The sequence below is a fragment of the Ahaetulla prasina genome, chromosome 6 (assembly GCF_028640845.1).
Source record: "Ahaetulla prasina isolate Xishuangbanna chromosome 6, ASM2864084v1, whole genome shotgun sequence".
In the NCBI taxonomy this organism is placed as follows: Eukaryota; Metazoa; Chordata; class Lepidosauria; order Squamata; family Colubridae; genus Ahaetulla; species Ahaetulla prasina.
The window spans coordinates 51,754,749-51,770,565 of NC_080544.1; the positions used below are offsets into that span (position 1 = coordinate 51,754,749).

General features: G+C 35.9%; 1 protein-coding gene across 11 annotated transcripts in view; it reads left to right on the top strand.

The window, feature by feature from the left end:
* ABLIM1 (actin binding LIM protein 1) overlaps positions 1 to 15,817 on the top strand; it is a 239,446-nt gene that overhangs the window by 163,537 nt on the left and 60,092 nt on the right. For all 11 annotated transcript variants that reach the window (XM_058188298.1, XM_058188302.1, XM_058188295.1 and 8 more), the window contains exons 7-8: positions 8,588 to 8,675; positions 11,156 to 11,214. In XM_058188298.1, coding sequence (XP_058044281.1) covers positions 8,588 to 8,675; positions 11,156 to 11,214 — 147 coding nt within the window. The remainder of the gene's footprint in view (positions 1 to 8,587; positions 8,676 to 11,155; positions 11,215 to 15,817) is intronic.

Genomic DNA, 15,817 nt, shown 5'->3' on the forward strand with positions numbered 1-15,817 from the left:
TCCTGATGAAAAATAAATGTTCTTCCAAATATCTTTCCTTCCTAGTCAAAATACTTTTATTATAGCAGTTTCCTTCCTTCCTTCCTTCCTTCCTCCCTTTCTTCCTTCCTTCCTTCCTTCCTTCCTTCCTTCCTTCCTTCCTTCCTTCCTTCCTTCCTTCCTTCCTTCCTTTTGCCTCTTGCCTCTTGCCTCTTCTCTCTTCTTTCAAATTGGGCTAGTAGATAAACTTCATTATACATGTGTAGTATTTACTTTATTCATAATCCAGTTTATTGTAACAGAATAACAGAGTTGGAAGGGACCTTGGAGGTCTTCTAGTCCAACCCCCTACTTAGGCAAGAAACACTACACCAGACAAATGGTTATCCAATACCTTCTTAAAAACTTTCAGTGTTGGAGCATTTACAACTTCTGGAGGCAAATTGTTCCACTGATTAATTGTTCTAACTGTCAGGAAATTTCTCCTTAGTTCTAGGTTGCTTCTCTCCTTGATTAGTTTCCACCCATTGCTTCTTGTCCTACCCTCAAGTGCTTTGGAGAATAGCTTGACTCCCTCTTCTTTGTGACAGCCCCTGAGATATTGGAAAACTGCTATCATGTCTCCCCTAGTCCTTCTTTTAATTAATTAATTTAATTAAGCCAGTTCCTGCAAACGTTTTTCGTATGTTTTAGTCTCCAGTCCCCTAATCATCTTTGTTGCTTTTTTACATCTTTTTTACATTGTGGCAACCAAAAGTGGATGCAGGTTCCAATTGTGGCCTTACCAAGGCATTATAAAGTGGTATTAACACTTCACGTGATCTTTATTCTATCCCTTTGTTTATGCAGCCTAGAACTGTGTTGGCTTTTTTGGCAGCTGCTGCACACTGTTAGCTCATATTTAAATGATTGTCCACTAGAACTCCAAGATCCTTCTCACAATTACTACTGTTGAGCGAGGTACCGCATATACTGTACTTGCGCATTTTGTTTTTCTTGGCTAAATGTAGATCCTTACTTTTTTCACTATTACATTTCATTTTGTTAGATAGCACCCAATGTTCAAGTCTGCCAAGATCATTCTGTATCTTAAGCCTATATTCTGGAGTGTTGGCTATTCCTACTAGCTTCGTGTCGTCTGCAAATTTGATGAGTTCCCGATCTATCCCCTTGTCCAAATCATAGATGAAGATGTTGAAGAGTACTGGGCCTAAAACAGACCCTTGAGGTACCCCACTGAATACTTCCCTCCATGTAGATGCAGTTCCATTGAGGATTTCATGCTGAGTGCGATTGGTCAGCCAGTTATGAATTCATCTGGGGGTGATGCTGTCCAACCACATTTTTCTATTTTATCTAGTAGTAGGTTATGGTCTACTTTATCAAATGCCTTACTGAAGTCCAAGTAAAATATATTGACAGTATTCCCCTGCTCCATTAATTTTGTCACTTTGTCAAAGTTTGCAAAGTAATAACCAAACAGGTCGAGGTAAACAGGTTAAGGGGTTGTGAGCATGGACGTGTGTGTTCTGTCCCCTCCCGGCCTCAGCCACGCAAGCTGGTTAAACGAGCCAGTAATTGAGTTCTCGGCTGCTATCAGTCCTGGCAGGGAATCTGCAGCTGCCTGCCAAAGTCTCCCTTATCTTGGGGTTGCTGGGCAACCAGGAAGTCAGCAATCAAGGCCGAATGTTCAGCTCAATTCTCCACGTGTCAAAGAGTTCAGCTCCACGAGTCAAAGAGTTCAGCTCAATTTTTGCTCGTCACAGAGCAGAAGAGCAGCCAGGGCTGCTTTTATACTCTGTGGGGTGTGGCTCCGTGACTCAGCACTCTCTAGGCCTGCCCCACCCCTTCCTTTGTTGTAGCCGCCTCTCGTATCTCCGAAACCTGGGATCTAGCCAGGCCTGGTTGCCAACAGCTGGGTCTGGAAGCGTGGCCAGGAGACGTATCTCCTCCACCTGGCCTGCCTCTGGCTCCTGGAGCTGAGCCAGAGGAGCCGGTGCTCCAGAGGTAAGTCCTGATGGCCCTTCCCCCTCACTTTCCGAGTCACTTTCTGGCAGGGGGCCCGGCTCAGGGGGCGCAGACACAACAGTGTGGCATTTGGATTCAATTTCTGGAAAGTGTGAAAATCTAGAAGAAAGTTGTAGCTGCTTTAAAATGTTACCGACAGATCCTTCCTTGGTATATTCCAGAGTACTTTTCGGAGACTGAATCCAAAGTAAAAGATCCTTGGTGCTTTCTGAGCTTGGTTGTTCTCTTGCAAATGTTTCATTAGCCAAGCTAGGTAACATCATCAGTGCTAGTCATGATCACTAGCACTTACGGTGTTACCTAGCTTAGGTAATGAACTTCTACTTGAAAACAACCAAGCTCAGAGGGCACCAACACCTCATTTGAACCCTGAACTACAAATATTCTCCTTTATTGAATACAAAGTACTGCATAGCCTTAATGTGCAGCCTTAATCTGCAACTTGTTTAGAAAATGTCAGTAGTTCTTGCTTATTGACCACTCATTCAGTGAATATTTGAAGTTACAACGATGCTGAAAAACAACTTTATGTCCAATTTATCACCATTTATGACCTTTGCAGCATTCTTCAGTTACATGATCACTATTACTGTCAATATGCCTGTCTTGTGGTCGTCGTCCCCCCTCCACCTTTTGCAGAGCAGAAAGATTGAGATGAAGGGATTGCAAGATAATAAGCTATTTGTTCTGGTATGCATTAAAAACAATCTAAACAATTTTAAATTAAATTTTCTTGAATCTCTTTCTCTCCAATATCTCTGTTCTGTGATGGAGGGCAATGAAAAAATGCAAGCAATTTCTTTAAGCAAGCTTCCCTTTACCTGAAATTTTTCTGCTGCTAATACAATTGTATAGCTTTTGATGTGAGGAAGAGCAGACATCTTACTCTCTTGATATCTTATCTTCTCCAATCTCCCTGCTTTGCGAGGGCAGGTAATGGTCAAGCAAAGCAGAGATTCCCTACAGAAATCACTTGCTTCACCCCACCTTACAAAATGGAGAAATTGTAAAATAGATGTTTCAAGAAAGTTAGCTCTTTGTGCAGAATGCCCATGGCTTCCAGCCCTAGACTGCTGGCACAGTTGCATTGCTTTGTGTGTACAAAATACCAAAGCAGGTACTCCTGCACTCCAAAGGAGAGAAGTGGTTAGGAAGCAAAGAAAATCCAAAATGTGGAACTGACTTTCTATCTGGAACATATAGTCCCAGTCATGTGATTCCCACTTAGTGACTTGCTTAGTTTAGCAGCAGAGTTGCCAGTCCCAATTAGAGTCATTAAAACAGGACTACTTGCATATTGGGTAGAACAAATTAGCATTTTGACATGGGTAAAGGTGAGGCATATTGCGTTCAGCTCCTTTAAAATTACTGTTTGTCTTTCATGTCATAAAAATGAAACTGATATATTTGATAGTTTATGTATTTACTTTTAAATGCTTCACTGATTACTTAAAAGAAAAGCTCTGAAAAGAGAGCCAAAGGAATAGTGAAATACCAGAAAAATATATAAAGTCTTCAGCAAAGGTAGGTCGGTTCACATATAATGCTAACTAGAAGAGCTGAGTTTGCATGTCATTATTACATTATGGATGAATGTAATCAGTGAACATAGTATAATAAATTTTGAATAGGCAGTATCATACTGCATTTGCTGCCAACCCAGTTTGTCATGTAGCTCTTTAAGAACCCTCTTTAAGAAAAGAATTACAAGCAGTTAGTTACTTTTTCAAGGCAAAGAGAAATTATGTCAGTACTGTCCTTTTTTTAAATGATGGGAGAAATGAAATGAGGAAGAATCTGTTTTCAAAGTCTAGTATCACTTTCTAAATAATTCTACAAATATGTTAAAGATTTTTTTCTCTTGCTGTTGCCTATCACCTCTATCCTTTTCTTATTACTTTGAAAGAAGCATACTTATAACTTCGCCGTCTTCAGTCTGACCTAAGCATAGTACATAAAATCATCTGCTACAATGTCCTACCAGCCAATGAATACTTCAGCCTCAATCAAAACAATACAAGAGCACACAATAGATACAAACTCATGGTAAACCGATCCAAACTAGACTGCAGAAAATACGACTTCAGCAACAGAGTGGTCAATGCCTGGAATGCGCTACCTGACTCTGTGGTTTCCTCCCCAAATCCCCAAAACTTTTTAACCTTAGAATGTCTACTGTAGACCTCACCCCATTCCTAAGAGGTCTGTAAGGGGCATGCATAAGCACACCAACATGCCTACCGTCCCTGTCCTAATGTTTTATTTTATTTGTGTACTTTACATGTATTTATAATTATGTTTACACTTGTATCTGTGCAAAATACATATAAATAAATATACATGTAAATAAATAAATAAATAAACTATAAACTTTCCTCTTAGTTTTGGTAAATGAGTAAAGGATTCTATTGTCTCACAATCTTCATAGTGCTGCATATGCATCTTCAGGAGACAGGGTGGGGACTGAATGACAAAACTTAGCAAGCCACAAGACCTGTACAATCTCACAATGGTGAGGTGGGGTGTTTATTGTATTCATCATTTTCACATCTTTGAAGTTTTGACTGGCTGCTCATGTAATGCAGAGAATTCTGGGAGAATACATGAAAACAGGTCTGTAATTGTCCCTGCTACCCATTCATTAAGGAGATCAGTGGGGTCTGTTGCTTGAGAGTCCTTTAATTTACTTGCATAAGTTCAGTCACACATTTTTTCTGATTAGTGTTATCACTGTATTTATTTACAAACACCATGTCACACTAAACATAACTGTCTCTGGAAAAATAAAAATATTGCTTTTCTTTTTATTTTGTTAAATAATTCCATAATAAATTAGTCCTCTGGGCTTCCTTCACAGACAGACTGTCTTACACTGATAGTGCTATTCTGAAGCATCCATAGCATTGACATTTTCACAGTCAGGAAGCACGGATTAGATATGAAAAAGGCGTGCAGGATGGCATCCACCAAGAATTATAAGTTCAGTGTTGGGATATTGAGGGTAGCAAGTAAAAAACCAGTTTTTTAAAAAGAATCCAAAGAAGATTATATACTCGGGGAAAATTATACACTGCTCAGTTCAGTGTCTTTTTTGGGAAAGCAAAAATAACCAAGCTCATAGAAAAACAAAAATAAATTACCACAGATTCTGCAATAATAAATCCTTCCTGACCACCATTCAGATATTGGGAAGGAGATGACCATGTCAACATGATATACTCGGACATTCAAATGTTATCTTTTGGGGTGAAATGTGTTGTTATTATATTTTGTGTGCCTCCCATTAATTTTATATCTGGCTATTATTTCATCAAAATCTTGTCTTATGAACTTTGCAGTTGCATAATGATTAATACTTCCTTATCTATGTAGCATTTCAACTTGCATTCCTCTCCTTAAATTTTAGTTCCAAATATTTATTTATTTGTCTGTAGGAATCTTGTCTATGAAAACATCTATACCAGTTAGAAATAATAAGGAATACAGTGGGCACTCTTACCTGGTTCCTTTTCTCATTGAACAGCTCATGCCAAGTATTCTATTTGTTTTCATTTTTGCTATTTGCCATTGATTATACCCTCTACCCAAGTTTTAAATTTCTCTTCTGAGTTCATTTTCTTTAAAACTGCTAATAAGAAAGTTTATTCAAAGTTATTGAAGTCTTTTTCAGTGTCTAAAATATTACTGCTATCATTTTTTTGTAACTGTTGATATCTAATGTATTTATTTAAAAAATCTACTGTCATCCTTAATTTTCCTCTTGAAATATAACCTGTTTAATCTGTTTGATTTATTTCAGAAATATTGTATATCCATTTTAACGGAATTATTTTATTTTTCTTTGTTATTGAAATTGGGCTACGATCTGCAACTGTGGTACAGAGAATCTCTTTTCACTTAATGGGTGATATGAAAGTCTTGGCAACTCAGCCTGGAGACCCAGCATATATCAATTCTGGAATGTTTAATGCCTTCCCTAATAAACCATTTAGTCCTTTCTTTTTGAATTTTATAGTCTCCAGACATATATTAAAGCCATTATGTTTATATATTGAAATACTTTCCCATATTTTTTCTGGAGAAATGAGAAATGCTGGAACTACTTCTTGGATATGCATATAAAAATCACCAGGAGAATTTGCTTTGGTTCTTTAAACTATACCATGCTACATTTTATAGATCCAGTTGTTCCAGCTATCCAAATCATTAAAAAGAATCTGATGATACTTTATTTTTTTCATAAACTGAAAGTGGAGGCACTTTGTGAATGTTCCCAGAGACTTGCAGTTTTTTCTGGTTGATTGGCTGTGCATCAGAATAGGAAATAGATTTCTTTAGCATTATTTTTGATTGCTTATCAAACTTGTTGGAGTCTCCCAGTTGACAGTGGAGTTAATTAAAAGATTGTAACAGTACAAATAAAACAAATGGGACTGGTAGAAAAAGATACAGTATATCCTAATCCTTAATAGGATTATTGCTAGCCATACTTTCTATCAACTCAAGTCAAGTCCTCACTTGGTTTTGAAATGAAGCAAATCTCAATAGCAAGCCATTTGAGGGAGAGAACATTTCAAGATCAAAACATGACCTCAAGTTTTAGAAAAGCATTTTGTATTTTGGAACTGAAGTCTTTGCGATGTTTTGTCTTCCAGCCCTTAGTGCTTGTATTGTAATATTTTTTTCTGTCACATTTCACAAAAATGAGCACACATTGGAAAACTGCTGAAACTGACTTTAGGTATTAATTAGTGAAAGGGAAGCAAAAGCAAATGATATGTCATCTCCAAATACAACATTTAGATAGTACTACCAAGCTAAGAAGTACTATAACATGATATCGCATTATAAAATAACCATCCCAGAATCAAGACTTGTATCATGTTAAAAAGGCAGTAGAAGAAAAGGAAGAAATTATCTATAGCTTTTGGAACGATCTGAAATAAAGCCATACCATTAACAATCAATGTCTCTGTTACATAAAATGTTCCATTAAAGTTCCAGGGTCACAAGCTCCTTAGCAGCATAAAGCTAAGCTGTTTCTAAGTATATACTCCTCTCTAGAGAATATTAAAACAAGGGCAAGGTATAAAGAAATAGGGTATCATCAAAGATATCAGTAGACTCAGGTGCCAGTGTAGTTAATTACTGCTGCGCAAAAAGAAACCATTTCATGGAAGAACTAGAGTGCAATCCTAAGTAGCTTCATTTTTCAGTAAAAGTAAACATTTTCCAAATGGTTGGATAGAAATCATTAAAATAGAAGAAGTGAGCCCAGCTGTACAGTTGTAATACCATAAAAATGTATTTTTTAGCCAAAAGAAAAGATATGTTTGTAATTAGCCTCTCCTCCAGATCCATTGGCAGTCAAGTAGCCCTTGTGATGTCTCATAATGTGTATTTCTACACCCAATGGCAGCTTCTTTGGAAAGAAGTGCAGAATGAGGTCAGAAGTATTAGAAAACTATGTTCTCTTACTCAGATGAAGGGACAAACATCTCTCACAGTATTGTACAGTGTTTCCAAGATTAAAATAGTGCAATTGTTCAAAAAGCATATAGAAGTAGAATGTAACTCTCAACTGTTACCACTATAAGTAGAGAAATCTCCTTACACATACATCCGAGACAAAATTTTAGCTTAATTTACAGCCATCTTACCACTAAAATTAATCCTGCAATTCCTTTTTATCTTATAGAGTCTTACATTATAAAGCATTTATTTTTGTACTGTAGCATGAAACAATGTTATATTTAAAGGTTTTATCTTCATTTTATAGTACTGTAGAGGAAGGGTTAATTGATACACAGAAAAGCATAAGCCATAGTACAGAGGAATTTATACACAAGGTATACATTAATCTTAAAATAATGAAAAACTAAGTAGTTATTGCCATTTACAGTAAAGAGCAATAGACTAACTTCCATTTTATATGATGTAAGTTGGAAATTTGCCAGTTTCCATTCTGTCTGATTAGTGCAGTTACAGAAGTAGAACAGTATCACAATATCTTGATTCATGTGATAAAAATATTAATGAGAAATACAAAGTTAATCAGACTAATTAAAATTCAATCAAAAATAATTGTATGATAAAAACACAGAACTTAAATTGCAATCTATAGATATTTTAAAGACTGCCTTCTTCAGTTCAGAAATCTTGCTCTGCTTTTGCCACTATCAAAAGCAATAGCAGTCAGTGAGTAGTGAGAGTAAATAGAATAAAAATGCTAGGTCCATTTATCTACAAAGAAAAATGTGTTCTAATTATATTCATTAATAGCGTAAAATAAAAAAGGGAGAGGGAGTAAAAAAAATGCTGTAAATAAGCCTAAGAAAAGTCACAGAAGAAAGACATATCATATTACAAATGTATATACAGCATACTAATTCATCCAACTAATGGAACTGAAACTTATCTTTTAAAAATGTGTAGTATGATGGCTTTAGAAAGTCCAATTCATTAAAAAAATAACTAATGAAAGATAACCACTTGGATTGGCACTGTGCCATTTTTGTATAAATATTGGTGAAAGATCATGTAGATCACATTCCATTTTTCACACTTATCTTTTCTACAGGCAGGGGACAAGCATTACCATCCAAGTTGTGCACGATGCAGCAGATGCAACCAAATGTTCACAGAAGGAGAAGAAATGTATTTGCAAGGTATAGAAATTATATATTGATATATATAGAGAGACAGAAGCTGCAGTTAATGCTGAATACAGAAACATGATGGGCATGCCCCAGCTTCCAGGTGCAATCAGGGGTGGGCTGCTGGGGGTTTGCAGGGGTTCAGGAGAATCTCTAGCTAAGATTCTGTGCAGTTCGGAGAAACCCCAAATCCCATTCCTGGCGTCCGCCCCTCCCAGGAATCCCCACACGGCCCGTTTTGGATGCAGGTAAGTGCAGTGTGTGCATGGAGGCTCAAGGAGGGTGAAAAATGAGCCTACCGGAAGTTCGAAAACACCGGAAATGGACCTGTTTCCAGCCTTCAGAGGGCCTCTGGAGCCTGGGGAGGCTATTTTCACCCTCCCGGAGCTTGAGAAAAGCCTCTGGAGCCCAGGGAGAGCAAAAACATCCACCACCGTGGTGCACGAGGCTGACTAAGCCACATCCACCATGGCCACGCCCACCCAGCAACTGGGCAAAGAACCCCTTACTAATATTTTTGAAGCCCACTCCTGGGTGCAATTCAAGATACTAGTTATTACCTATAAAGCCCTTTGTGGTATGTTTATCTTAAGAATTTCTATAGTTTCTTCTCATCCTGTACAACCATTAAACAGCAACTTCTGATGAGACCTAGGAAGGTCACCTTCTCTGTCACAGTACCTGCCTTCCAGGAACATGTTAACATGGTCTTCATGGCTGAACTGAGGTTATAATAGAACTGTTTTGCTTTCAATGTCATTAATTAATCTCTATGGATTTTCTTTCACCATTTTTTATGATTCTGACCAAATATAAAAATATTGCCTTACATTATTGCCAGTTCATATCCCTATCCAGGTGTGTTATTAGGAAATGATAAAATAAGATTAAAGTAGAATAGAATAGAATAGAATAGAATAGAATTTTATTGGCCAAGTGTGATTGGACACACAAGGAATTTGTCTTGGTGCATATGCTCTCAGTGTACAAGTATAAATCAACATAGAATTTCCTGAATTGAAACACAAAGAAATAACTTTTTCTTTTTCTTTTTCTTTTCTTTTCTTTTTCTTTTCAATCAAAAATAAGAAGTACCAGAATTTACTATAGGAAAATAAGTTTCTTCTAGTACTCTTGCGACTGTTAACACATGTCCATTGTTTATCAGCAACAAAAAAAGTGCTGCAATTATTTTTTTTAATTTAAACTTTTCTTAAAGAATAGTGCAAAGCAGTGCAAGCTATACGATCCGGAAGTTTAAAGAAAAACTTCAGTTTGGGTAGTGTGTTCACTGTATACTTGCATTATATTTGTCCACGCACCAAATAACAGAAATTTTTGTCATATCTTCCTGTTGAATGAGGCTTCTGCCTTAATCCAGTCTAAATCTAAGTTCTGCTCATAGAATTGAATTTTCCTTTTTTTCCACATGTCCTTTTGCCTTGTATCCGAGATCTGCCGGGGTCTCCCAAATCTGTCTCAGGGAAACATTTCAATCTTCTGAGCCAAGTTAGGGTGGCCCAAAAAGGCGTTGGGAAAGGGACATCTAGTCTGCTAATAGATCCATGGAGGTGAGAGGACAGCATGATAAAAAAGACATTTGTTTATTGAGAAGTTTACTCAAAACAAACATTTGATTTAGTCTGCTCTTTCTGAAGCTCAGTAATGGAGAAGCAGCGCACCTTTTAATTTGGTGCAGGGGGCTCTGACAGTTATTTTCTCCAGCTGAATCAATGTAGAAGGAAGGACCTTGGAAAAAGTAAATCTGCCGAAAGATTTAACTGTTTGAGACATGGATGCATTGACATTGCACCATGTGCTGCATACTTGCTTCTGGGAATTCTGCAGTATGCGATTATTTATTTATTTATTTATTTGATTTTATTTGATTTTTATACCGCCCTTCTCCCAAAGGACTCAGGGCGGTGTACAGGCAAAAGTAAAAAACGAATGATACAATATACAATTTAAAATGCAAGTTAAAAAACTTATTATAATCAGCCTAAGAACTTTAAAATATATAAAAAACTAAAACCCCAATTTAAAATTAATAATAAGAAATTTAAAATCGATAAAACTTAAGCCAGCCCTGCGCGAATAAAAAGATGTGTCTTCAGTTCGCGGTGAAAGGTCCGAAGGTCCGGTATTTGGCGTAAACCCGGGGGAAGCTCGTTTCAGAGTGTGGGAGCCCCCACAGAGAAGGACCTTCCCCTGGGGGCCGCCAGCCGACATTGCTTGGCGGACGGCACCCTGAGAAGTCCCTCTCTGTGAGAGCGTACGGGTCGGTGGGAGGCATGCGGTAACATTAACTTTACATAAACAGAATATTACGAAGCAGAATTCTTTAAAAAGGAGACTGATTCAAGTCAGGATGCTACTGCAGGAGTTTCTACTGTAAGGAAAGTGGGAAGAATTGAAGTCCCTATTTTAAATGGATTTCTTCTGAGCTGAATGAAATGTAATATGATTTATCTTGCTCTTTTCCACAATAGGTTCTACAGTTTGGCATCCCGATTGTAAACTGTCTACAAAGGGAGATGAAAAGTTAAGGGTAAGAAATAATTTGCATTTTCTGATTTTTAAAAAATTATATGATGATTTGTTTCACTTAAAAATATTACTTTTTTTGCAAAATTTAAAAACTCCTTTTTATAATTGTACTGTTGATCTTTTTCTTGGGTTTGGTCTTGGGTGGAAATAAAAATTGGATTTTATGATTCCTTTAGAAATTCGAAATCTTTTTTACAGACTTAAGGATGTAATCCTGTTTATTTATTTAAAGTTAATATGGCCCTAGGAATATTCTTCCATATGTGGGTGGAACAACAGGATGCTGTTCAGATTCTGTGAAGAAAACAAAAAGAATAAAAACATCCTGAGTTTCTGAAAAACAGTCATGTAACAATTGCATGATATTTTGGCAAATGTTTATTGCCTTTCTAGGAAAATAGGTAGTATTTCAGTGCCCCAAAGAAGACCTTGGAGAAAACTGTTGTGCATTTTATTACTGCTTTAATTCACCTATGTCATTTTGACATTTTTCTCCTTTCTACACCCTTACACTTACAATTCAGAAGTTTATAAATTTCATAAATACATAAATTAACTTCCATCATTTTAAAATTTCAAGGTAACATATTCAATTCTTACTGATAATATCTGGATCTGGATTTTTGTTCTATTCCTGAAATGAATGAGATCCAGAAAAGATTCCCACGGGTTAAAGAAAAGAGCAAACTTTATTCCCCATATTTTCTCAAAAGATTTTTTACTACTGTACACTGGAAAAATGAGATTTTTTGATGGAAGGAACATAAAGAAAACAGGTATCATAAAAATTATTTTCCTTGTTACTTGTATGGACAAACCATTATTTATATTATTAAATGGGATGTTGTCAGTTGTTGTTTGTGTTCCACACAAATATATCGCCCTAAGTTTTGGTCATTAGCTTCATTTGGCTTCATTTTGTGGGTGTGTATACCTTTGAGTCTGTGTTGATTCCTAGCATATAGATCTACAGTATTCCTTAAGTATCCCTTTTAAATGTCGTTAAAATTTGTAAGGCTAACATAAGTAGCCACAAACACTGAGCTATTGATAAATAGTAAAGTCAGAAGTATGGTTCTTTTTAAATGGTTGTTAACTGCCTGGGTTTTGGGATGTGGGCTGGATATAAATGCTTAATAAACAAATAAACAAACACATTTGTTGTAAGATTAATTCACCTCTAAATTGAATAACCAAACATGTTGTTGGACAGTTTGTTTATCTGCTGTTATTAGTGTGGTAATAATTCTTCAGCTAAGTGTTACTGACCTTTCAAAACCATTTAGCAAAATTCCCTGTTTCTAAGGAAACTGCAGCCATTCTTTCCTTTCTCTCCTACATGAGCAAGTGCTTGTCTGGTTCTGCATAAAAGAAGTTTTGCACCTAAAGTATAAACTCTATTTTTTGAGAAACAGTAGTTCCAAAAAGTGCATAGCTCTACAGAGAATCAAAACTATTCTTATTGTATTTCCCCTGAAATCAAAATACATACCACCAGAATTACTTGTTGAAATAGCTTCAGCTATGATCAGTACATTATACAGCATTTTGTCTACAGCGGATCTTGGACTTAATGCTCTTTATTATCAAGAGTTCCTGCTGGGTTAGATTTTAGGTGGAGTCCATAAAAACAATGATTATTCAAGATCCGTTCCTCTTGGGAAATTTCCATAGAAGGTTACAGATGCCAGAAAAAGCAGGAAATAAAGTAATCAGGTATAAAACTGTGGGGAATGTTTATTGCTTTCTAACATGGCCCATAATCAATTTTTTTGTGGGGATTTACTGTTTCTCTAACTGCTGTCATGTATCAAATATCACAATGATTATAAGGAGACAATTTTTATGGAAAGGGAGGAACTTCTCTTTAATATATATGTTAAGTAAACCTTTCTCCTTTTTTCACTTTTCCTTGTTGTTTATTTTTTATAACAGCATTCCTCATCTGATTTCTTTTATCCAAAGGGTTTGGTTCTTTGCAGACCTTACTCTTCAGAGGTTTGCAGTTGTGTTACTTCTTTCTGCACTCAAGTTTTCAGTTGCTGCTCCCACTTCTTTCACTACCATTACTTTCACTTTTTAACCACATAATGCACACTTGATTTTTAATTTTCACAAGTAAATGTCACTACTTAGTATATATGTTTACATAGATTGCAAGAAAGGAAATGAGAATGCTAAAGAAACTATAAAGAGGCATTATTATATTTATATATTGATATCATGTTAGTTGTTAAAGAAACAAAGTATCAGTGGAAATCATTTTACTATGCATGTAAGTTGTTAAAATGTTAACTGTCCCTTGAATTCTGAAAGATACCATTTTAAAAGAAAAATAAAACAGCAGATCATCTTTGGACATAAATCAGTCCCTGATTTATACAGACATTATATGTAAATAGCACAGCCCACCTCAGATAATATTTAACATTTCCCTTCCATTTTACTGTCTTTTCTATCTACAAGAAGGGGGTTGAAAACAATATAGCCACTCTTATTTTATTCTCAGTGAATCTAGTTAGTTAACCTAGCATAGGCATTCCTATCCATTCATGTGTCCTATATTTATTTATTTACATACTTATTTAGGCATTGCTTTTCCACAGTTTAAACTCCCAGTTTTCAAGTTTGACTCAGTTTACATACTCCCCATTTGGATAACACTAAGTAAGCAATGTATTTAGGCCCAATTACTTTTTTTTTTTTTAATTCAAAAAGTTTTACAAAAAAATTTTTTTCCCCCTTTCCCCCCAACCCCCCTCCCTTCACTAATACCCTCCCCCCTCCCCCCTGGCTTCCCGGAAGAAGCACAAGGTATAGTTAAAATAAAACAAACATATGCTAAGAAAATTTTTCCCAAAACTATTATACCAATTTTCCTCTCTAGCTCTGACTTCCTCCTAAGATAACCAAAATCCTTCAAAAAATAAAAATAAAAATAAAATTAAGAATTAACAATAGTAAAATATATAAATCAATAGAACAAATTAATCCTAAAGTATTTAAAACCAGCTAAAGCATAAAAATCCAATCCAATTCAAAAAATATGTCCCTTATAACTTCTATAACCATATAATTTTCCCCCCATGTCTTTCTTACATAAGATCTTTTGAGAATATTCTATTTAAAATTTAGTGCAACACCTTATAAAATTTCAATACAGAAAATTACAATATCTATTCAACTTTAGTCCTTCCTCATCAAAATCCAGTATAGATCCAAATATCTAGTCTTTTATGATAGATATAAAACATATAATCAACCCATTTCTTCCAGATCTTCCTCACAAATTGTCTTTCCGGGACACTAATATTTTTGTCTGTTAATATTTTAAAAAAACCTTGTTTCAAGGATAATACTTTTGTCTCTTGCCATTTTTTTTGATGCATTAATCTCTGTCTTTTCTTCATTACTCCTTTTAAAAAGTCAATCACAATATTTCCTAGTAATTCCTTATGTCCAAGAATCCAAAAATTACTGTCGTATATTCCATCAGTCCAAAAAGAGAACTCTTGGGAAACATTAAGCTTGTGAGTCTTTTCCATTTGAGGGACAATCTCCTGTAGCACAAATTCAGGCATTTCATCCAAACTATTTAAAGAAAACTTCTTTACATCAACTTGTTTCTTCACGATCAAATCTTCATATTTATCCACTTTTATTTGTATCTCCTCCATTCCATTTTCCGAATGATTGCACTGGTTAATTTGCTCCAAGCTCTCATCCAAAACGTCCCCATTTTTTATCAATTCGTATTTTTGAATAATTAAATACATACTTTCTGTGTAGTCCTGTATAAAGTCATGAATCCATTCTTCTGAAAGAACCTCCATGACAAAGTTCCTGCTGAGAATCCCCTTATAAAATACTTAAACAACGTAATATAATCCAACAGTCCACAGTCAAACACAATAAGATAAAATCTCCATTCAGTTTCAATTCAACAGCAAGGCTCCCTTTGATGTATCGCTCTGCTTTCAGTTTCTCTAAAACGAAACTGAAGGGGGGGGGATTTCTCTCTTTTTTTTAAAAAAGGTAGAAGTCAGAAAATCAAAAATACTTGCAAACCAATAATTGTTCACTCACGCTTCTTCCGTCTGCTTTTAGTAACCACAAAAAGAAATCAGTTGTTAGCAGAAGTGGACACCTTCCTCTTTTCCTGCTTTTTCAGGAGCGCAGTGAATACTGGAGGTTGGGGGAGGGTTCAAGGGGATTCGACCTTTCAGGACTTTGCATTACAAAAACAAAGCCCCTAGGGGAATCTACCACAATTCCCCCCCTTGCTCTTTCTCTCTCTTTCAACCAGAGAGAGAAATTAAGCCGGGATCAGCTGTTATCACCGGCTTTTACCATATTCAATGCGGAGTGCCATAAATTAGCACCCAGCGAGAAAGGTGGCGCCACCCCGAAGCCAGCCCAATTACTTGATAGTGTTTTTTTCAAGTGTTTGTAGATTTTGTGCTCAAATTAAATAGTTCTTTATATTTGTTTGCAGTTGTATGTATTTTTATGTAAGCATGATAGCATGGATAATATATACATATTGCATGCCCATTTTATTTAGTTGCTATTCAAATCAAATATATGGCTGTATTTAAAATTGT